General features: G+C 37.9%; 1 protein-coding gene across 1 annotated transcript in view; it reads right to left on the bottom strand.

The window, feature by feature from the left end:
• Nucleotides 1-25,994, bottom strand: part of LOC137273505 (neural proliferation differentiation and control protein 1-like) — a 59,745-nt gene that overhangs the window by 5,815 nt on the left and 27,936 nt on the right. Inside the window, exons 4-5 of the mRNA XM_067806223.1 lie at nt 23,388-23,454; nt 101-265 (exon numbers count right to left, since the gene is read on the bottom strand). Coding sequence (XP_067662324.1) covers nt 101-265; nt 23,388-23,454 — 232 coding nt within the window. The remainder of the gene's footprint in view (nt 1-100; nt 266-23,387; nt 23,455-25,994) is intronic.

The raw sequence follows: 25,994 nt of genomic DNA, 5'->3' as shown, positions 1-25,994 counted from the left end.
ACTATCTTAAGGTTCAGTTAAGGTATGGGAGTTCGCTTTGTACAATGGCAATCAGGTCTGACCCAAATATTAGGTCGGCAAAGGATGAAAATGTACTCACTTCTCCATGGCGATCATTTGCTGCTTCTGATGCTGGTAGTGATACATCTGTGCACTCTGGGCCAGCTTGCGGTCCCCAGGTGAAGGCAGACGCTCCTTGTTGGGACCCGTCACACCGTATGCAGGATATTCCGCATCACTGGCAGCCTTCGCACTCCGATTCAGTCTGCAACATTATTCAAGATAAATTATCACTGATGGAATTACATCATGTTTCAGAATCACATGGCAGGCTCTTAATATATCTTGGCCTGTTTGATAATGTAGCCAGCAAATTTTCTGCTATACTTGAGTAGCAGCCATTCCCCTGGAAAACATGGATTCGAACCATGGATCCAAATTTAGACACTTTGTCCACATGACCCACGAGGTTAACCTCTGTAATCAAACTGACATGGCAAGGTAATCTATCGGACGACACCATGCCATGCAACACTTACACAACAGGGTCCTGAGAGTCTGAATCCTACAACCCAGTGACAGACATCATTATCATTTAATAATGAACATCCCATGCCACCACAGTACTTGACATATATCCTGAGCATTCAGTCCTGTGAGATTCCTCAAGACCGGCAAGAGACACTGATCATGAATACAATAACTCGAAAACCTAACCCAGTCATACATCTCTACCAACCAATCCAATACAACCCCTTACACTCAGAGCACATTGCTTATGACTACGGTGTATGAGTGAGCAAGTTTTGTTTTACGCCGCACTCAGCAATATTCCAGCTATATGGCAGCGGTCTGTAAATAATCGAGTCTGGATTGGACAATCCAGTGATCAACAGCATGAGCATCGACCTGCACGAATGGGAACCAATGACATGTGGCAACCAAGTCAGCAAGCCAGACCAGCTGATTCTGTTAGTCGCCTCTTACGACAAGCATAGTCGCCTTTTATGGCAAGCATGGGTTGCAGAAGTCCTATTCTACCCTGGGACCTTCACGGGTCAATCATGACTAAAGTAATGTGACCTCGCTCTACCTCGAGTGAGTGCATGAGTTGTGCTTTATGGCAATTTTAGCTGTATTCCAGGAAAAATATGGTAGAGGACACTGGAAATGGGCTTCAAACATTGTATTCATGTGGGGAATCAAACCCAGGCCCTAAGCCTGACAAGTGAATGCTTAAATCACAAGGCTAACCAACTGCCCCTTCTCTTATGCAAACATCTGCAAAAAGGTCTACATAGTACAGTGGAGGCAACATTAATTGTGATATAACAAAAGATATTGTAATGAAGCCATGAACAATACAACCAACCAAACCTTGCAATTACTGCAAAACATCGGAAGACCTTCATAAAGCCTGCCCAAACCATGACTGCTACACTTTCAGATCAAGAACATAACTTTTTTCAGGTTCATGTGCAAGAGGTTTATGTGCTGATCCATGAGATGGACATGGAAAACTTATCACACTGTTGTACAAGGAGTTATCAGCTCCAAAGATAGTATAAAATGGCAAAAACATTCTGCTGCAGCAACACTGATGGCTGTACTCACTGGGTGATAAATCTCATATTGCACCAAAAACCAGGAACTAGGGAATTATCTTCGACCCACTATTTATGCTCATAAGCTATGAAGGAGTTAATAAGAAGATAGGGCAACACTCACATGGATGGCAGATAACAATACATACTGACAGGGGACTCAAACATTAACAGGAGTTTGATCTTGAGAGTGCTGTCAACACATGTCTGTCTTCAGAGAGAAACGCTATTGTAGCAGTGTACTGATTCTTGAAACAACACATGACTAAAACAACAGCATGTGTACTAATTTGGTGACAACAATCACCTTCTCAGGGGTAACTACTTAAAATATTGGACAGATCATATGGGCAGCTAGGGTATATGTGCACAGCATTCGCAAATGGTGTTTCAAAGTAACAGAGTAAGTCTGTCTGACCCACAAAACATTTTACAGGATGCATAAAATAAAATAACACACACATTTCAGACTTAGTGGTCCATGTAATTGGGATTGAATTTATTAACAAACATAAAATTTCTTTCTTTACAGGCCCCCTTATTCTATTTAAGCAGCTTAAATGCACTTATATCATAGGCCCCATTATGCTATACTGCTTTCATATAAGGTGCTGGTGGGTTGTAGACTTCGCACCATCAGTGAATCTGCAGGATTTGTTAGAGGGAACGAAGATATTTATGAACACTGTATAAAACAACTCCATATCTGATTTAAATGGCCTGCGGCCCATGTGCAAAATATGCATTATGATGTGAAGCATACGGACATTCTCCAAATTATCATTTTTTTCAAATGTGTGAAACTTACTCCACCTGAAGCACACATAAAATCCCCCATCCTCATCACCATTCTAAAACTGCAACAGCGGCCTTACAAACTGTCTGTGATTAGTGTAGGTCATTAGACATCTTAGAACATTATTTACTTCACTGGCAGGCTGTGAAGGACTATGCCGATCCAAACTAAATGGTATATATACCATTCCGAAAAAGTTGGGGACATTGGATATACAAGACTGATAAAATCCAAATGGTGAAGCTAGGGAGGAAACAGATGATGAAGAGAAATTAAAGGAAAATGTGACAATTTATTACATTCATTTGGAAATGTTTCATCTGTATGGACATATATGTCACTGTTTTCACATACACCACTTTTTCTAACATGGAATGGCATTGGCTAATGGTATCCTTGCAACATGGAATATCCCCTACTTCTTTTGAATGGTATATACCAGGGCTCCAGATAGTTTTTCACCATGAGGAGCATGTATGCCTTATTTTTTCAATGTAAGAGTACTGGGTAAAGTTAGAGCACTGATTGGAATTTAATGGTGTGTAAGTAATCTCATGTTTCATTTCATGTATGCACCACAACATTGCTACTTTTGTGTAAACAGGCCAATATACAATAAAGAAAAACTTTTTCAGATAAAGACGTCCATAAATGATTCTAAGACCGTACACCATTGTTGTAGTGCATATATTTTATCCCAACATGCGCTGATATGGTTCTTATCTGGAGCCCTGATATATGATCCCACCAGTAATGAATAACCTTTTCAGCTTTAACTAAAATATAGCCTATAATATCATTTGCCATTTTTTCTGCAGATCAAAAGATGGAGTTATGAATTGTATCTCTGTTGCTTTTACAAGTAGCAGGAATCAATCAAAAGCTCTTGGTCAAAATATAAAGTCAAAGGGTCATGTAATTAAGAAATGTACTGGTTAGAGAGTATTTGATTATACAGCATGTATATCATATGGTGATACATGTTACAATCACTGTTACGTATGGAAGCAGGAGCTAAGGGTGTTAGTTTCATACTGTGTTCATTTCCTAAAGAATAAAAATAAAAAATCAAACGAATACAAGAAATCCATAACTCACAAGTGCCATAATGATTTTGAGATCTATACGTCATTGAGTATCTGCAGTATATTGGCAATGACCTGTGGTGTTCTTCTAATGAAGGAGTCTATTTTTACTCCACATTTAGCAATATTCCAGCAATATCATGGCAGGGGACACCAGAAATAGGCGTCCCACTTTGTAACCATGCGGGGAATCGAACCTTGGTCTTCGGCATGATGAGTAAGCGCTTTAATGAAGCAATAAACCACCGTAAAACAACTGACACAACGATCAGATGCCTACAATAATGATGGCAAAAAAAAAAAAAAGAAAAAAAAAGAGACAAAAACACTGGGGTGTTCCTACAGTACCAGTTCAACTAGTGATCCCAGCAACACCCACTTCATGTACATGCTGTTCCCTATGCCTCAAGGCAATATTTTCACAAATCACAAAGACAAAATTGTCCCTAGTGACATCCTCCACTTGCCTGCCCAGTACAGGGGTATGCTAGAACCTGGCTGAGTGAATACCAGTAGCTAGATTTACCTGGATATGCCAGTACCTGCTATGCCAACACCTGGATATGACAGTACATTGATATGCACACACCTGGGTATGTAGAGTAATGCCATTCAGCATATCCAGGCAGGTAACAAAAGTAACTTCTTTCCGCACTGAAGAGTGTTTCAAACATCAATGCAGATGTTCTCCCAATAGTTTCATGTCTCCTTGTTCTTGTGAAAGCAAATGAGAGAGAACACAAAGCCATTGTCATTTGAAAAAAGACAACATTCCCTGCAGAAAAGACACAATCCTTCCCTCCTGAACCTGTTTTAGCACCACAAAGACCTTTGCTGAACATGTGTCACGTAAAGCAGGAACTTAAACTCTAACAAGTCAACAGAAAGCAGCTTAATATAAAAGTGTTCTCAGGAATAGTTGTACTCCATCTCAACAGAACATCCATGACACCATTACAGATTGTCAGGTATTCTTCTACCACAGCTCACCAACTAACTCAGTTATAACTGTCTTAATTCCATGTTAAGACACCAACTATATCCTAAGCGGAAGGAATGACTAGGTGAAAAGTATTTAGAAAACAGGAAAGGAAAAGGCAAACCTTTGAGAGAACCAGTGTTTGATGGCCTCCCACCCCATCCTAGTGTCCCTGTTACTGGACCGTAGCATCACTAACACAATGTACAGAGGGCTCCCAGGCTTTTCACTGACCATCAAAATGGGTTACTTTCAATTGAATGGAGCTGAATGGCATGACTGAGACCTAAACTCTGTGGTCTATGAACTGGATTCAGTCTTGGGGGTAGGTGATCTGCTCTAACAAGCCTTTGCTACAGAATGAAGTAACAGGCTTAACAGCAACATGAACGTAAGAGAGAATTGTTATGTTTATCTGTCTCCTATGGTTATATGAGAACCTAGTCAACTATATCCTAATCAAGCATTACCTGGGTCATAAGACTGATGTAACAAGAAGAGGATAATCATCAATATCCCCAGGAATGGTAAAATTCTCATCATGAATATTCTACTAGTTATGATTATGTCAGATGTTCTGCTGTGTATATGGCAAAGTAGAAAGAAAGTATTGAAAGATTTTCAAGTTCCGTTCTGGAAACGAGCATTATCACCAAATTCAGTGAAAGCCAAACTTGTGGTCATGGAAAGACAGAAAATATTTTATTCAGAATTATAAAACTACCAAAAGACACCAGTATACCACAACACCTATCTGTGTGCATTAAAGTTTAGTGAATAAATAAGTTTTACAGTTCTGCTCTGGAAAAGAGCACTACCACCAATTTCAGTCAAAGTCTGTTGCTATGGAAACACAAAAAAAATATTGTACACAGAAATCTAAAACTACCAAAAGGCCCCAGCACACCACCAGATCTATCTATGTGCCAAGTTTAGTAAAGAAATAATGAACAGTTTTTAAGTTGCTCTGGGATGCTCTGGGAAAAAAGAATGTGCACAGGTGCACAGGTGCACAGACAGAGCGCACTGTAATTTTTTAAAATAAAAAGCACACTGCAGGGGATAACAAGATTCTCGGGTCAGTGACTGGGTTATGTTGCATGACCTGTTTCCAATATTCCAGATACCCTAATGATTAAAAATCTCTGTACTCGCAGCTGCTATTCAAAGAGTGAATATATTCTTACACTGTTTCTAGCCATGTTAAAAAAAAAAAACCCACAAAACAACAACAACAAAAATGAACCCCAAAAACAAAAAACAAGCAAGAAACTTCATTAACCAGCAAAGGGATGAAAAGAATGAAATATTAGCTGACAGCTGACATGAGCTTCCTGTTTCAAAATAGCAACTTCCATCCGAGACTTTGTTTTTAAATATTTTGACAGAGTTCTGGAATGTCTAATAGAAAGCCCAGATTGTATGGCAAGATTTCCCAAAGGATACAGATTGTCTCTATTATGTCACATTCTTATCTCAAAGTAGGAAGAAACTTGTGATATCTGTCAATCAGAATCAGCTGCATAGTATTTGGAATAGTCCATGCTGTGTAGATTGGTTCCATAAAACATTGTTAATTATTCTTTTACTTACAGTAACTGTACTCTGACAAGACTAAATATGTATTTTTACAGTACTAGTTACAAACTGGATACCATTATGAATGGAAACAAGGAACTTGTCCACTGTCAAACATAGAAAATTCTTGAATCAGTCCACGATTTTATCATCAGGACACAGCAGTTCGATCACTGCGCCGAAATTTATTTTCGTGTGATTGTATGAATGCAATATGGCTATATCAGATAAGGCTACCAGTGAAGACCCCCGTTAGAAATAACCTCCAGCAATACATGCTAGTCAAAAGTCAACAAACATGATTTGCTAATTAGGCCCACTGTCATTGTAATCCAATGGCACAGACTGACACTCCTCTTGTCAATCAAATGAGGACTATTGTGTCCTGACAAGATTATTCACAAATCACTATCATTGCCAGTTGTTCACTAGTCCCTCGGTCAGCATATGTTGATGTATTCTTTATGTTTGTTTAAATGTTCCCTGAGCTCTAGAGGGTAGATCAACCCATGAGCCCCAAGGGATCAGTGAATAACGCAACTTTATCTTACCAAACACCTCCAAATAACAGTGACAAGAACATTTCTTTTCAAGTTATCTCTCTTCCATTGATTTACATTCACTAAACTTTGGTACTGTCCTAACATCACTTGACTCAATTATTCGAGATAATCACAAAGAAGTACTAACACAAAGTACCAAATGAATTCTCACAATTCGATATTCATTGCAGGTAACAAAAACTGTTACTCACTTGTAAGCATGAGCGCTCAGCCAATCAGAAAATGACATTTAAGTGCGAGGTAAAATTAGTGCCATTGCTAGTGCTGTGTGTGTGACGCTTTGTCCTTTCTTATCCATCAATTTCTAAAATGCCAATTAAACAGATCCTGGATGCAACAACTGTATCTGTCAAGAGGACATACAAGGTATGTGATCTACTCCGACTACCAGTTGTCTCACTTCCATTATTCTGGAAACTGTGTTGTAACAGCGGGGTTGATTAATAACTTCGAAATGCTAACAATTAGGTGTCTTGATCTCAGAGAGTGGGTTTGAATCCAAAATGGAACTAAAACCCCCAAAGAGTACTAAAATCTGTGCTTAGCTATGTAAGAGTAATCTTAAAATTTTACAAGTCGGTTAGAGTTCTGCCTGTACTCCCACCCCCATCAAAAATCAAAATTACCAACTGACAAGCATACCTCACTCTGAACATACAGTGTTCCCAGAAATTATTGAGAAAATCTTTGGGTTTTTTTTCTAATGATGCTAAGATTGGAAAAAGGGCTTTCACTATGCACTAAGCATACTAAATAAGGGAGACAACTCTTGAAGGCTTAGAAGGCAGCTCATTACGTCAAGAGTTATCTCCCTTGTCTGAGCAGACGCCTTCCTGTGTTGACATGGCAGAATTTACAGCAAGAGAGAAAAGAAAGCTCATTCTAGATGATTTTGAAAGGGGTGAGGCTGATGCTAAAGTGTTAGCTTGTAGACATGGTATTCCTCTGTCTACAGTATACAGAACTTTGAAGAATATTCAAACAGGAACCGGGATAGAGCACAAAGCAGGGGCAGGTCGGCCTAGGAAATTCAGTGTTGTGGATCGCCGAAGACTTGGGCAGATTGTGAGTAGGGGAAAATTGAAAAGTGTTGAGAACATCAGAAATGAAATGATTAGCAGAGGAAGTCCTCAGGTATGCAATGAAACAGTTTGGCAGGAATTACAGAGACTTAATTGGGTGAAAAAACGTGGAATTCCCTCGCCGTTGATGAAAGATGCACAAAAGGAAAAACGTTTAAACTGGTGTCGGCTCACGAAAATCAAGATTGGGATAATGTTTTCTTTTCGGATGAAAGTTCTGTTTGGCTTTTCCCTAATTGTGTGAAAATTTGGACCAAAGATACTGTCAAACCTATCTACCAGCGACCAAAACATAGCCCGAAGTTTCACATGTGGGGTGGCATATCGGGTCGCGGAGTGACGCCATTGTGTGTTTTCACGGGAAACTTGACAAAAGAAAGATACGTTGACATTCTAAATGGTCACCTTCTTCCGACAGCACAAACATTGTATGAAGATGATTGGATTTTCCAGCATGATAATGACCCAAAACACACTGCGCGCTACACAAAACAGTGGTTGCCGGGCGAAAATGTTCAAGTTTTAGACTGGCCCAGTTACAGCCCAGACCTAAACCCAATTGAGAATGTGTGGGGAGTCATGAAGGACAGAATAAACCAAAAGGGACTGAGAAATATTGAAGATATGAAGGCCGAGGTGGTCCAATATTGGGATACCCTGTCACACGATTACCTACAAACTTTGATGGGTAGTGTGCCTAGGCATATTCAGGCATGCATTGCTGAGCGAGGAGGTCTAACAAAGTACTAAAACAAGACTGAGACTGTAAAAGGATGATATTTTAACATGTTTATGTAAGTAAAACGCCAGAAGTTAATAAACGTAATGAGTTACATGATGCAACATGATTCTCAATAATTTCTGGGAATACTATATATTCAATTAACTAGAACAGGAATAATGAACAATTAATGACCCTTTTTCAGTGTTGGAATATTACACTGGGGAAGGATCAAATTTACTATGTAAAAAGACAAGGGTACCGGCATAACTCTTTCCTACAAGTCTAATGAGGAATTTCATTAAATCTTGAAAAAAGTAATAGGTCTTCACACATGTTGCTCTCACCTGTAATAAAATAATCCGGTTAAAAAACCCTTTCTGTGCATCATGTTTCTTTGTACTGGTCAAACTGACCCTCTTGACCATGGTCATTGTATTTCAAGGCTTTCACCCCCCCTGAGGCAATTAGGGCCAACTTGTTCTCACACACAACACATTACCCCATACATGATGTAAGCTTTCAAAGCCATTAGAAACAATTGGGGGTCTTCTCAAACATGCAAAATTTATTTTTAAGGTGATGACAGCATTGATATTAAGATCAGGTAGTTTAGAGATGGCTGTATTTCTATTAGGAAATATGCAGGCATAGGGCAATCAATACAAACAATATACCTAGCCTTGAAATACTCATATTCAGAGACTACTAAAGTAGATGATCTCTTCTCAAAATATTTTAAAACATATATTTGTTTTTGCAGGTTTTTACATAAATATTTCAGAACAATTAAACATTTGTGGTCTTTGCCGAAAATAATTCTAAACATTGTTACAGGTGATGATGACACATGTTTAGAAATACACTGTACACTCTTATTTGTTGATGAGCATACTTGCTGAAATTAGATTTAGTTTGAAGTATGGGGCATTCACTTAAATGAAACAAATTCTTATATAACTGATTGTGCAGCTTGGGATTTGATGGATTCTGGGGGTTGCTTTTGTTCATTAATTGGAAGTGTGAAGCAATGCATTATAAACTCAAATCAGTTTCAGAAGCAAGTGTTATTCTGGTCTAGTGGAGAAGTAGCTTGTTCACTTGACTTTAGCCTGATTGTTTAGTCCATGATGTGGATGTTCAAAAGTTACATATTTCTTCTACCCCCTTGGGGCTGCATCACTGTGACAAATATGGAAAATTGTACACAGTGAAATCCTGATGTGAACAGACGTGGAAAGACCTGGAGAGGAGGTGACTATCACTTACAAACTGCCAATGCCATCATTGCTGTGCCTAAGACTATCGCTATGAGAATGCCCTCTACATATGTTACACCTGTAAATCAGTATTGTCTACCTGCATACTATTAGGACAGTATTAGCATATGTTATGCTGGGATTACTTAACTGAAAATTAATACATTTTCTGTCACTGGTTATATTGTTGTGTAATCCATTTAATAATGTGTGTGAATTTGTAGTATACCCTCTATTACACATTCAATCGTAACAACATGGATCTGTTCATGTTAGTTTCTACTGAAAATATTTCAAAACATAAACATTTGCAGTCTTTGCAAAAAATAATTCTAAATATACATGTTTTGGAAAGGCTTCCGCCCGTATCTCCCTTTAAACTTCATTCCTACCAAATCATGTATCCCCGGAATATATATTTCTCATCTGATAAGGAATAGTTCTAACATGTTTCTTCATTGTATCTGTACATACTGAAAGACATATCCAACTTATACAAATGCCACACAAAGAAATACTTTTTTGTTTGAATTACGGAGGGATACGGGCAGAAGTATTACCAATCTATTCTTGTCAGTTCCTACAGAAAAAGTCTCAAAACATAAATATATTTATCATCTTAACACAGATCTACTCTGTGTTACTCAGATGCCAATCTGTCAGAAATGTCTGTGTAAGTTAATCCTTCTGTTTCCCAAATCCCATGAATATGTCAAACATTTTTTTCAAACATTCATAGTGCCACTAATTAGTGTCTGGGGCTAATTATCACAAAAGATCAGTCAGTTCTTAATTAGCAGTGGGCTGACATGCAGTCATCTGAGCTTAATGAACTCAATTGTCATTGTTCATCAACAATTAAACCTCACTAAATCATCAATCCCTCTAGGAACTGCATGTCTTGCTTGTAAATGTTAATCTACTTATAACGTGAACAGTCAACCCTGTGACTTTAGCCTCCAGCCCTAACTCAAAGAATCATAAAAGACTGTTTAGTCTCGTAATATTGCATGAAACCATATGAAAAGTGATGCACAGAGCCCAGTTTGGGTCAAGTGAAGAGCAAACGTAACATTTCCAAATCATCAAGTTTGGGCAGGCCAGTATTGTTCCAGAAACAAACATCTGTTGTGTGCTAGCGATTAGTTGCCTGACTCTGAGTGTCCATTTTTGAAACTCAGATGGGACTCAACCCAACAAATGTGTTAGAATATGTACTTTACTAAGAAAGCATTATCCCAAATATGACATGTGATATTCAGAATGCATGTACAAGAGTGAGATGTAGAAACATTACACAAGCTGTAAACATGAAGCGATATACCTTCAATAACACATCTATGTTCAGCCTGTTGCTATCACCCTTGAACAACATCGTCTACATACAGCATGTACTGATATACCTACAATAACGCCCATCTTCATTCAGCATGACTGTAGTTATCACCCTTGAACAACACCATCTATATACAGCCTATAGTGATATAGCTTCAGTAATGCCCATCTTCATTCAGCATGCCTGTAGTTATCACCCTTGAACAACACCATCTATATACAGCCTATAGTGATATAGCTTCAGTAATGCCCATCTTCATTCAGCCTGTGGTTATCACCCTTGAACAACACCGTCTATATACAGCCTATAGTGATATAGCTTCAATAATGCCCATCTTCATTAAGCCTGTGGTTATCACCCTTGAACAACACCATCTACATAAGCCTATAGTGATATAGCTTCAATAATGCCATCTTCATTAAGCCTGTGGTTATCACCCTTGAACAACACCGTCTGCATACAGCCTATAGTGATATAGCTTCAATAATGCCATCTTCATTAAGCCTGTGGTTATCACCCTTGAACAACACCGTCTCAAGAGCTACCTCATAAGACCCGATGATCACCACACACGCTGATTTGATTATGGTTTGTCTACAGCTAATACATCCCAGACACACGACACCATCATACTAGCTAACAGCATCAGTAGGTGATCAGTTACCGTTCAGTTATCTTCTCACTGCCACCAACCACTAACCAGCTTCATCAACACCTGTATACCTGCATCAAGTGTTATGAGATTTACCACAACAGGTCAACAGTACAGCATATTTCAGTACTGGATGCTCAGGCAATTCCTCAAGCCCTCAGCTCTGATTGATGGAATGCTTTGGACCCAATCAATATTTCTGTGAGCTGCCATGTTGTGTTTGTGGAAGCATGACAAATTCAATCATGAGTTACTGGAAAGGAAGTACCATTATCATGAAGTGATCTCAAGGTCCAGCCGACATATTCATGGATTTGATTCATTAGCAATAAAAAGAAAAACAAACTGGGAACAATTAGCACATACACTACCATTACCTTAAAGGTGGGATCTATAAGCATATATACTACCATCTCCTTAAAACTGTGATCTAGTAGCGCATACACTCCATCTCCTTAAAATTACCATCTGCTGGCACATACTCTCCATCTCCTGTGATCTATAAGCATGTGCATTCTCATTTCCTTAAAACATATATTTAACACATACACTTTCATCTACTTAAAACTGTAATCTATTTGCACATATACTGCCATCTCCTTAAAGCTGCCATCTGTTGACACATGTATTTCTCATTTCCTGAAAACATATATCAGCACATATATTTCCATGTTATTAAAACTGGCATCAATTAATCTTGTAAAGTAATTAAGTGTTGCAGTGTACTGCAATTCTAACATTAGCAAAAGAAACTTCATGACCATTACAATTATATATAATACTTTGAGTGGGACTAACAACACTGAAGCACAAGTATGAAGATTCAGGAATACACATCTAATCATGCAGTTCAAACACTCACACAAGTTAATCTTATTTCTAGTCAATATTCAGCCTGAGTTCCAACCACAATAGATGCCTCCACCCCCGCACACAATCCAACCACAAGTTGGCAGATCTGCCAGAGCTTGAAACGACTAGAGCCACTGAACATGTCAACTTGACAATACTCACACTTCCAGGAATCTGTCATAAGACCCATGAGAAACAATCAATGAAATTAATACCAAAACAGCAGTGGAACTGACAGACATTTATTGCTGCCTTAAGCCATGGGAGACAATTTCTTGTTGGGCTATTCCACAAACTAAGAATCTTGATGGTAGGACAGCCAATATGAACTAACCTCAATGCTAATAACAAACTAAAATAATAAAATTGTTTGATCTGTTGGAATAAAATGCCATAAGAATAACAGAATAGCAGCATATGAATGAATTTCCATACATTCTCTGCGGTGGCAATTAACTGGCATATCTCAAAGTAATACTTTTTCCCATTAGCATCCAGAGCAAATAACATTTGACCGACTGTGAAAGTGAATGTTAATCAATTATTCCACACTGTCAGGGGAGGCATCATTCCTTCCCGTCCTGATGCTGGGGCCATTCATCCAAGTGAATAACTGCAAAGCGATTGGCAGAGTTCATGACTGGAAATTATATCTGCCTACCCCCTTCATATGCTGTTTACCCCTGGTCCTAAAACTACCATAAAAAAACCCCAATTCTACAGAATGCTGATTGACCTGTCCTGTGCAAACCCTGAATCTGGTAAATATTTGCCTCATGTAATAGCTTTCACATCCAAAATATAATCAACAAAAATACCTCAAATAAATCTTTGTGCTATCAGACTCAGGATTTCAGGACAAGCTCCTTGATGAAGGGGAGATAACCTCATACCACCTGACTTGCAGTACCATTAAAAATCTAGGGCTAAAGACAATTAGCTATTTTGGTACACTTGGCAACTTTTGGATACATGAGTGAATGAATGAGTTTTTGTTTTATGGTGCTTTGAGTAATATTTCAGGAATATCACACCAGGGAAATAGACCCTACTTCTGGCTGAACTAGCTCTTGAACCTATACCATCACCAGCATGTAAAAGAACATTTCAAGGTGGAACTCAAAATCTGTGACAGATGTTCCATATTCACTTACCAAAACAGCTGATATCTAGAGTGAGTGAATATACCTTTACACAACTTTCAGCAATATTCCAGGAATATCAGGACAGGAAACTCAAGAAATGGGCTGCACACATTACACTTATGTGGGGAACTGAGCCTGGGTCTTCGGCATGACGAGCGAACACCTAACTACTACGCTACCCCTCAGTCTCCAAACTATGGTGACAATGTGTTAATTAAATACACACACTTTTCTTGATGTTTTACAACACAAGATACTGAAATGATGCATGTGGCAGCGTATGAGAACTCAGCAGACATATACCAAATTAACCTAATTGTACTGCTAATTTATACTGAGATAGAACAATAGCCAGTAACAGAAGATGTGGCAGTTAATAAAGGCGGGAACTGGATACCATTGCTTCACAGTATATGACGACAGTGACAACTGGCATTTCCACAGATTGGAGGACTAGTATGAGCTTCAAAATTCACCTGTTTCTGATACCTTTCTGTATATTTATCAAAAGTCTGGTAACAAGAGACACAGAGAACAAAAACATTCGAAACATTTAATCAAGAAATGGAAATGATTTGCTGTGACTAAAAAAGTGGTGGATTTAGATCTTGTGTCTCTACACTGATAATAAACATCTGCTGCCTACACACTGATCTGAAATGAAAGTGTTCCTAGCAAGATTTTGCACAGTGAATGAGTGAATTTAGTTTTACGCTGCACTCAGTAATATACCAGCTATATGGTCGCTGCTTCTAAATAACAGAGTGTGGAATAGTCAATCCAGTGATCAATAGCATTGATCTGTGCAACTGGTAACCAATGACATGTGTCAACCAAGTCAGCGAGCCTGACCCCACCAGTTGCCTCTTACAACACGCTTAGTCGCCTTTCATAGCAAGCATGGGCTGCTGAAGACCTATTCTACCCTGATTTTCATGGGTCACCATGTGCAGATTATACAATGTTCCTAGCAAGTCAGAGTACAAAATGTACAATGTCCAATCCTTGCATGGAATGTACAATGTTCCTAGCAAGACCTTGTACAGAATGTACAATGTACCCTGAAAGACCTTGTACAGAATGTACAATGTACCCTGAAAGACCTTGTACAGAATGTACAATGTACCCTGAAAGACCTTGTACAGAATGTACAATGAACCCTGAAAGACCTTGTACAGAATGCACAACGTAAGTGGGTGTCAGTAACACAGCAAGCATCAACAGCCCCAGCATGACTGTATGCATTATCCATCATGACCATTAATAAGCACTGTGACTTCACGCAGTGTTCAGCTTAGGAAACACTCCAGCCATCACGATAATGTCTCAGTTGCACATACCAAACTCTGACGTTCAATAAGTGAACAAAACTGAGGCCATTCCAGTCACGATGTGTCAACTGCATGTTTGCATTTTCCATGAAGGCTTTGTGGAGGAGTGAAATCTGAGATTGTTTTGTCATGTTTTCATGTTTTCAAGAAGATGGAGGCTATTGGCCATTGAAGAAGATACCCTGACATCATTGATTATTGATTGTTGGTTAAGCCAAACTCAAAAATATTCATGCTATATGGTGGCTGTCTGCATATAATCAAAACTGGACCAGACAATTCAGTCATCAAAAACATTCCTGCTATATGGTGGCAGTCTGTAAATAACTGAGACTGGACTAGACAACATGAACATCAATCTACACAACTGGGATACAATGACACTCAATACTGATAGTTGCCTCTTACGACTAGCATGGGCTACTGAAGACCAGTTCTGACCCAGATCATTACACATCGATAAGGCATAAAACATGGCAATTACTTACTGTTTTATAAAAGAGAGACACAAATATGAACAGTTTCATAAACCTCGTTCATAGTCTCAATGACCCATTTAGGGTTCAACAAAACCTTTAAAATTAGAGGATCAATAATAAAAAATTCTATTGTCTTACAGGAAATGTGTTTTATAACTTTTGAGAAATAACAAAATGGATAGTGCCCTCTACAGTAAGATTTGAAATAACTTTAAAAGATGTCACATGCATATTTTCATCAAGAATTGTGTGTGTGTCAAGTTTTACACTGCACTCAGCAATATTCCAGCTATATGGTGGTGGTCTGTGTTGCGGTCAAATGCCCTATTTATAGTTACATTGAGATCATGTGGTCTGTGGTAAGTGACATGACTGAAAAAAGAAAGGTAACTTGGGGCAGAGGCATGCAGTGGTATGCAGTTTTGGGGGGCTGATGTAAGTGACAGTGTCAGTCAGAATTAAGTGTTGCAATACGGTTTGTCAACCGGCAACAACAGGGACACAGTGTACACAGAATTAAGAACAGAATAAAGGTTTGCTGGAACTGTAGAAGATATTTGTACAGACATTTGCAGTGGTGACAAAAGTTGAAAAACCATAGGAAATAATCAAGTCTTGACCAGACAATCCTGTGATCAACAGCCTGAGCATCTATCTGCCCAATTGGGAAATGAGAATATGTTAGAACCAAGTCAGCTAGCCTGACCACCTGATCAAGTAAGTCGCCTCCTATGACAAGCATACAAGAACTGGGTACAATGAACATTAACTTATCATCCTTGGATGGCAATACTGTATTTTCAGTGTCCGTTTTAAATATTTGTATGTGCACGTCAGCATATTGTATAACCAGTGGTTATGTACTCCCAATTATTAGACTGCTGGAGAATAGTTGGATCAAGATATAACAACACAAATTGTTTGACAATTACATCACAGATACAGAATCAATGGAGAACATAGAGTTTCCCACACAACCATCTCTCACAGCAATGTACCCCAATCCAATGTGTCTAAACAAATGTCACTCTGTAACACAACCTGACATTTGACTGAACACACTCACCCTGACACTTTCGTTTTCAAGGTGTTTTCATTCCGTCTAAAAAGCGAAAACATTCTCCCACACATATCCCAAAGTGGACACAAGCAGTAAGAAAGTACACTTCAGTCACATAGGGTACAGTCTTCAGAGACCCACCATCTTGCGATCAGTGAGGCAAAAACATCAAATTGCACTACAAGAATTTGACAAGTTTCCACCTGGCAGGATCTGTCAAATCAATTGCGACAGCTAGTGAATTGGAGAGGAATAAATAAAGGGTATGTACAACCTCTGTGAATCCATTCATGCTTTCATATTAAAGAGACATGTACTGCAGGTCACACCATTCTAATGACAAGGAGCTATTCAGGTGAAATTATTTTCTTGTACTATTGAAGGAACTGAAGTGTAAACATGTAACACCACAAATGATAGTGTGGTACATCAGCTCTTGTACTTGTACTTGTTAGAGAGACGGTTAAGTTTGGGTTCTAAGTAGAACAAGGAAGGTTATCGTCCATCCAGATATTTCATCCCCCACATTAAGTTTGTGTCAATGCTCATGCCACTGACTGCGATTCATAAGTCATTAAATAATGATATCTGGACCTGACAATATAGTGACTGATATTACAAGCAAAGATCTATGCAAATAGGATATAATGACATCCAATCTGCCAAGACAGTAAGTCTGACCATTCGATCAACATTCGATCTGGTAAATATTTCAAGTCGCCCCTAACACGAACAAACAGGTTGCTGGGGACAATTCTCAAAAACAGAATTGCTGAAAATCAGTAAATTCAACAACTGGTGTAGTCTGTCGGAACTAAGTTATTCACTGACAGTATACTGACCACTGACCACTTGACCTTCATCACGACATAAAGAACAGCAGGAACTGCTCTGTCACACATACACTTAAGACACCTGAGGAGCCATGGTTTCATGGCTACAGATTAATGCCCAGTTTCCACCTCAAAGACACAAGAGTTCGTTGACTGGATGGAAAGATGGATGACCCTAAACTAGGACAAACTCCTTCAACTTCTTGAGAATGTCTGGTCGTGGAAGGAGACCCTTCTGCAGGTTGGAAATATCACGTGTAATTGTACACACATTCCGTGCTTCATGTAAAGTTCATCCTTTACACAGTGACAGTGCAATCCTCACGAGAACCAGAGTGCAACAAAGATGGAACATTTGCACTGCAAGAAGTTGAGTGTATGATACACTGATTTAAAACACCTGCAGGCTTCTACAAACTTCTACAAAATGAGTTTTTGGCCTTGAATGTGCCTAGCATGTGGAGTTGTGCTCTTTACAAGCACTCTTATTATTATTATTATTATTATTAATATTCCAGCAATACCACTGCGGGACACCAGAAATGGGCTTTACATATTGCATCCATGAAGGGAATAAAAACAAAAGGAGAAAAAGAAAAAAACCCCAAATGCCAACAGCATTTACAACCAAGTTCAAAACCAGTTCCACTGATACAATTACTATGTTCCGCTGATATAATTACTGTCACACTGAATATCAATCTAAAACATTTTCAGACTTAACTCTAATTGTGTTACAACTTCAAATGAGAATTCACAATGGCAATAAAAATACTTAGTGTGAAAAAATATTCTCCTTGCCTTTAGTGTTACCACAATAGTTTTTATATCCCATCCTCCTACTAGTAATACAGGTGTTACATTGCATCCTTAAATACCAGGATAACAAGTGTTTTACTTGGACCCTTGTATCAAGATAAAAGGTGGTGTATACTGTATCCTTATGTACCATGTTAACAGGCATTACATATTTACCCTTGTATTATAAGGATAATAGGTGCTATATCTCATCTTTTTACCGAGGTGACAAGTGTTATATCATGTTTTTTTGTGGGATGATAAGTGTTATATCACAGATAGCAGAGGGACATAAATCACTCCTTGGATAACTGTCATACATATTCTGATTGCAGGATTGCCTGCAGGCCTCATTGAATCACTGATCACACAAGAAATCGATTAGCAAAATGAGTCCCATATGGACCTACTGCCTCTCCAGTTGACACTGATCCCTATCAATGCAATCAATCTATTTTTAAAAGAATAAAGTAGGTGCATTTATACTTACAGAAGCAAGCCTATTCCTTTTACCTGTCCGTATGAATATCTGAGTTAAAACTGGCAGTATTGTTTGTTTGTTTGTTTGTTTGTTTGTCTCCAGCTAAAATGTGGCAAGTCTATAAATAAATTAGTCTGGGCCAGACAGTCCAGTGATCATAAGCATAAGCGACTGGGATACAAAGACTTGTTGTGAAAGGTGACTGAGGGATTGTATGTCAGATTTACTGATTTGCTAAATTGTGTGTCATAGCACTACCAACACTAGAATGATGTTTATGACATCAACCATCATTTATTTAGAGGCAACCATAACAAGGACAGGAATATAGGGTATGACAACAAATACTGCATGTCAAATAACGACCTGAAGCAAATATGTCAAAAGTGACACAATCCAGAAGGAAGCCTACCAGAACTGATTGATAAATGTGTAAAAAATATTGCATTTAAATGAATATTTCAAAAGTATTGATAAAAAACCAGTAGATCTCTTAATGAGGAATCTGCTGATGAATTCTACCTCAGTCAGGCAGTCAGGTGGATCTTTCCCTCCGTAACCACACTGTTTCCGAAACTGATCAATAGTGCCCACATTGCCTCAAGCACTGTTCCTGGACAAACAGCTGTCCATTTTCATATATTATCATTGCAAATTGTATCTGTTTGTTTTATGAGTTTCTGGAGCATACGTCTAAGTCAGCCAACCACATTCACTGTAAAACAAAAACTTAGTCATTGGATCAACACCTCACACACTCTTATTTGCTGATTTTGTTTCAACGCAATGGCAACATGACCGGACTGATATTCAGTTTCAAATGTTAGCAATGACCTAGTGATCTTCACTGATGCGCCAGGATTGTTTGAAACTTGTTCTTAAAGATCAGATTTAAATAGATTAAGAACCTTATCATTCGTTACCTCCAGCAAAACAGATACCATTTCAATTGCTGTTCACCATTAATATATCTACTTCTCAGTCACTGGTGACTTGTCAAAGTGGATAGATTCACCTTGTTTCTGTTGCATATGCTGTAAAATATCTATGCGTCTGCTTCAGACTAATACATTTCTTGATCACTATGTACTGTCAAACTGGAAAGACACCCTCAGAACTACGCTTCATGTTGTATGCAGTACAACATCTATAGTTCTGCATCATGCCTTAAAAATGTGAAAGATGAGCATATGCATTGACTGGAAGTGTAAGAGAGCCTCTCTTTTCAAGATAGTACAAATCTAAGTTTAAATTCATTAGGATGCTGCCAGAACTAAGGTGTCATAAAATCTTATCACTTCAAGCAATCAACTTTACAGCAATACCAGAGAGAGCAGCCTGCTTGATACCCATTTATAGAATTACAGGTCTCCCTTGGTGGTGACAAGACCAGCTGGACCAATCTACACTCCTTGAACTAGCTGTCAGACTGGTTGACCTGTGAGAATCTTTATGGGTAAATACAATCCTGAAATGAGTATCAGGAATATCATGGCGAATCATTCCCCAGATGAAGAAGCCAAGAAAAGTCACAAGTGAGAGAGTTCAGTTTTATGCCACTTTTATGAAAACTGCAGCAATATCATGGTAGAGAATACCAGAAATGGGCTTCATGCACTATACCCATGAGGGGAATGAACCTGAGTCCTTGGCAGTGATGAGCAAACGCACTAACCACTAAGAGACCCCATCGCCAGAATAGTTACGAAACAGTCCTTACCATTGTGACTAATGTTCATTTCAAAATCGGGATAATCCTACGAAACCCATGATTGATGAAATTTATCAAGGTAGCTATGAAGGGACCTTCCCAGACACCAGTGAAAGAGCACTCTTATCATAAACAATTGTGTGTTAAAATCAGAAGTTTTGCTCCAGTTATTCAATCATTTTTCAACACTGTTCAAATCCATAATCAGACCCTGGTCAATAAGGGAATCAAACCCAAGGGTGTCAAGCAACACTGGAACCACTATCCCAGGCCTTCCATTACTGTTACACCATTCATATTGATATACTAGCCATGTGGCAAATCATGAGGATTGAACCAGGAACCAGAAACAAACACTTGAACCACTTGACTACCCAACCTTTTGCCTCTGGGAGCAAATAGTGAACGATGCAACAGCTGAAACCCACGTCGCCATCACCTTGAATCTCAAAGACTATATTGATATACAGGATGACTTCTTCAAGAATCAATGCTCCTTTGCCACAGATTCAGGAAAACATTCTCTATCCTATACGAATGAAAAAAGCCAGATCAATATTCATTATTTGAGGTCTGAAGCACTCATTTTCTGTGAGATATGAGAACATAGTATTTGGTGAATATCAGATTGTACAGGACTGCAAAAGTAAAACTGAAAAACATGGTGCAAATAGTTCTCATTTCAGTCACAAGTCAGATTTCAGGATAGATATTTTAACATAGAAAACATGGTTTTTGAAGTGATATCAACCCTGACTTTTGTGTCAATCATTTGGAAATGTGGAGTAGATTAATTAGAAGAGGAGTAATGCAAACTGTATCAAAATGCATGTTTTTGCTCTGACAATTTGTTAGACATTCAGAAAATTATGGTCTCTGCTTCCCATATTCATCAAACTCATTGTAACAATACATTTTCTGAGAATTTGGGTCAGAATTGGTCTTCAGCAATCTGGTTGTAAGAGGTGAATCAGGATAATCATTGTATTCCAATATTTTTGATTGATGCTCATGAGGTCAGTAACTGCATTGTCTGGTCCAGACTCAATTATTTATTGATATAACTGAAATAAAGCTGAGCATGGCTTCAATCACACAAAATCTTCAAAAACAATGTGATATTTTGATTCTGGAAGCAATTTTGGAGTAAATGAAAGTATTAATGCATCTATCCCTCACAAAGATTGATGGAGATATAAGCATGATATACTACAGTGGTAACTAATAACAGAGAACTTTTAACAGACCTATTACATGATCTCTGCTAATAGCAACCACTCAGACCTCACATTACAGTATAATGGATCAGCTCTGTCTCTTGGAAAGATATTTCCTGTACTGTAATCAGTACATCATGTACCTGCTCTCACAACATGCAATATATTGCTCATTGTGAAGAAGTTGTGAAAAAAAAAGTAAAATCATACTTTGGGGGAGGACAAATTCAATGGCGTTATTATAAACTACATATAGTAACTATCTGTAACAAGGATAATGGCTGACATTTCTGCTTTTGATCTTATAATAGTCGGAATTTTGCTTCAAGCGGGAAGCCAAGTCACTATCTGGCAAACTCTCCCACCCACATTGTACATAGAACATTAGACATCTATTGGGGTCTTGGAGGATAGCGCCAGATGAAACAATACAGCTAGATCAACATACAAAATATTAATTACAATACATGTCTAAAGATACAGAGCACAATATGCATGTTTAGGTCCTATCACAAGCAAATTTCTTACAAATATATTTCAGAGCTGGGAAAGGAAAAGCTAGTGGTAGGTGTGTCATAATGTTTAGTAGTAACTTCAAAGGTTTATGCAACACATTTTGACATTTTGTAACATCGTAAAACAATATCATCACAAGCAAAATGTAATTCTTCTTTGCAAGCAGTGTTCACGAATAGTGTCTGACACTCTGACAAATCTGGCAGATTTGCCAATGGTCAGACAGAAGTCCCTAACTTGCTTGCCCCAGTGTCAGACTGAATAAATTACAATAACTTTGTCTGAAGTTCTTATTTGTGGCATGTGACACTTGTTCACTGTTTATAAATTTATGTTTATAATGTTTGTCATTACATAATGTTAATAATTTCAATGCCAATCTTGAGAAATGTTACATCTGAAATGTTTGTTTAACTTTATTCTATGGGTCCTGTGAATTTTCAGGGGGTCAGACAGACATCTAAAACTTACAGGACCCAAAGTCCTGTTACTTTGAAACACAAATTGTAAACGCTGTTTGCAAGAGTGTAATTTTCTACTGACAGAAAAATAAATGCATTATACTCTAATTGAGAATTCACAATGTACAAGTACAGCAAAGTATCACTCCTGTTCTACAATATTCAAACCTCAAGACCTGTCAAATCTTTAATCTCCACCAACCACAAGGCATTATTATCCAACATTCTCTCCATTAATTGTGTTGAGACATGTTGAAAGATAAACTGTTGGCGTGAACAGAAGGGAATTGTTCTGTGATGTATCAATGCTCACCAGTATAACTCAGTGACAAGAGACACTTTCATGAAGAATTTCAAACAGTAACTAATCAATTAAGTAAAAGATCATATCACAACTGTGGCTGATCTGAAGCTTATCAGCCCACGACATCTTCTGGAGATGGCTACAATTCAATAACCAGGACTTATCCAAACCAAGTCTTCTCCAGCCCAGCACAACAGCTGATATTCAGCCATAAAGTCAGCAGCAAGTGAAACAAAAATTCTAGTGTAAACTAAAAAAATGTCCAATATCTAACAACAATGAATACTAAAACACTTAAAAAGTTTAACAATATCATGCCATCAGTCTCCAATGTGTCTGCAAAAGACGCTTGGTTAAAAATCCTTGAAAAACATGCTGAGAACAAAGTGTGCCTGTTTGAATCCATCATCGCATCTCTGTATGTCGTCGAGGATGACCCAGAGCCTGCCCATGTCCTCACCTCCATGTATCATACAACATAATGAATTATTCATGTAATTACAGTGTAATTATAGTCTAATTAAGAATAAAGTGAAGAACTTACTTGTACCAGCACACCCCTGCCATTATGATGCCTATCAAGCCCGCAACGCTGCACGCAGCTACGATCACTGAAACCACAAAATGGCTGATCAAAACACAGAATATTGCAAAGGTTTCACTTCACAAAGTAACTAGTTCACATAGTGAACGCTGTTGACAGTTATGCTTTGTTCCCTGTGTTCAACATGAAGCTTACCTCCCTTGACTGAATATATGGCGATACATGGTTATACAATGGGTTGACATCTAAGAGATATGGTTGATATCTACTGCTTATATAATACATGCAAACTAATCCTTATATAAGCCTTGTAAACAGGCTTCAGACACTGTATGTATGTCCTTTCACTGTTACAGTTAGCTTTAAAGAGGTATTCAAGTCTCAGAGCAATGATTCCAGTAAGTTCAGACAATGGACAGAACAAATTAGTAGATATTTATCATACAATGAAAAGGTTCTTGCTATAAATGTTTGCCACCTAAGAAATTTGATATTTTAGACTATTTGAAGGAATTGTAAAGACCTTATTTTGCTAGCCCTCAGAGTTTTGATTCAACATATTATCCATAACACTATAGTATCAGTCATTTTCAGTTCCATTTAGAAGTAAAGCTGAGTCCTTGAGATTCTGACCAGAGTGAGTGAGTGAGTTGGGTTTTATGCCACAGTATCCCAGCAGAGACAAAATCCACCATCCAAAACTTTCTTATAACCCCTAGGCCAGCTAAGTGCATGCTTCTTTAAAACCAATAAGAAGTTGTGACGATACTGTTGTCTGACATTTTAACAAACAATTCATAAAACAAGTTTATTTTGGAGATTTGGATTATATTATCAGTGTATGAAACAGCATCTGCCTGGCAGCCCGCTGCTTGCTAATTACATGGCTGGCTCACAACTTTATTTTACAGCTGGCCCTCTGCGCCAATATACTTTCCAAGGGTATACATTTGACCATGTCATTGACTATGGGAAATATTTTGAAAATATTTTACAAATGTGGTTGCTAGACAATGTGTGCTTAGTTCATGATGAATCAAACCATAACTTTCACAGATCAGCCTACCCATTTATCTTAACTAAATGTGATTGGTCTAGAAAATGCTTTCAGCCAATGAACAGTGTTGTTCTTTTCTGATAGTATGTAACAATCGCACATTGATTCAGTAATAAAGCTATTTTCACATCTTATATCTGTTTCCTACATTTATAGCTGGGCTAGTTACAGCTTGCTGGGTATTGTAAGAGTTTCATATTCTGATATTATTGTTTGACAAAAAACCCAAATGATATCTCCCTTTAACCCCCGATCAACATGAAACAGGCTTATTTCTGAGATTTGAGATTATATTATTGTTTGACAAAAAACCCAAATGATATCTCCCTTTAACCCCCGATCAACATGAAACAGGCTTATTTCTGAGATTTGAGATTATATTATTGTTTGACAAAAAAACCCAAATGATATCTCCCTTTAACCCCCAATCAACATGAAACAGGCTTATTTCTGAGATTTGAGATTATATTATTGTTTGACAAAAAACCCAAATGATATCTCCCTTTAACCCCCGATCAACATGAAACAGGTTTATTTCTGAGATTTGAGATTATATTATTGTTTGACAAAAAACCCAAATGATATCTCCCTTTAACCCCCGATCAACATGAAACAGGTTTATTTCTGAGATTTGAGATTATATTATTGTTTGACAAAAAACCCAAATGATATCTCCCTTTAACCCCCGATCAACATGAAACAGGTTTATTTCTGAGATTTGAGATTATATTATTGTTTGACAAAAAACCCAAATGATATCTCCCTTTAACCCCCGATCAACATGAAACAGGTTTATTTCTGAGATTTGAGATTATATTATTGTTTGACAAAAAAACCCAAATGATATCTCCCTTTAACCCCCGATCAACATGAAACAGGCTTATTTCTGAGATTTGAGATTATATTATTGTTTGACAAAAAACCCAAATGATATCTCCCTTTAACCCCCGATCAACATGAAACAGGTTTATTTCTGAGATTTGAGATTATATTATTGTTTGACAAAAAACCCAAATGATATCTCCCTTTAACCCCCGATCAACATGAAACAGGTTTATTTCTGAGATTTGAGATTATATTATTGTTTGACAAAAAAACCCAAATGATATCTCCCTTTAACCCCCGATCAACATGAAACAGGCTTATTTCTGAGATTTGAGATTATATTATTGTTTGACAAAAAACCCAAATGATATCTCCCTTTAACCCCCGATCAACATGAAACAGGTTTATTTCTGAGATTTGAGATTATATTATTGTTTGACAAAAAACCCAAATGATATCTCCCTTTAACCCCCGATCAACATGAAACAGGTTTATTTCTGAGATTTGAGATTATATTATTGTTTGACAAAAAAACCCAAATGATATCTCCCTTTAACCCCCGATCAACATGAAACAGGCTTATTTCTGAGATTTGAGATTATATTATTGTTTGACAAAAAACCCAAATGATATCTCCCTTTAACCCCCGATCAACATGAAACAGGTTTATTTCTGAGATTTGAGATTATATTATTGTTTGACAAAAAAACCCAAATGATATCTCC

The sequence above is a fragment of the Haliotis asinina genome, chromosome 2 (genome assembly GCF_037392515.1).
Source record: "Haliotis asinina isolate JCU_RB_2024 chromosome 2, JCU_Hal_asi_v2, whole genome shotgun sequence".
Lineage (NCBI taxonomy): Eukaryota > Metazoa > Mollusca > Gastropoda > Lepetellida > Haliotidae > Haliotis > Haliotis asinina.
The sequence above is the reverse complement of the archived record's forward strand: the minus strand, read 5'-3'. Positions and strand labels throughout refer to the sequence as shown.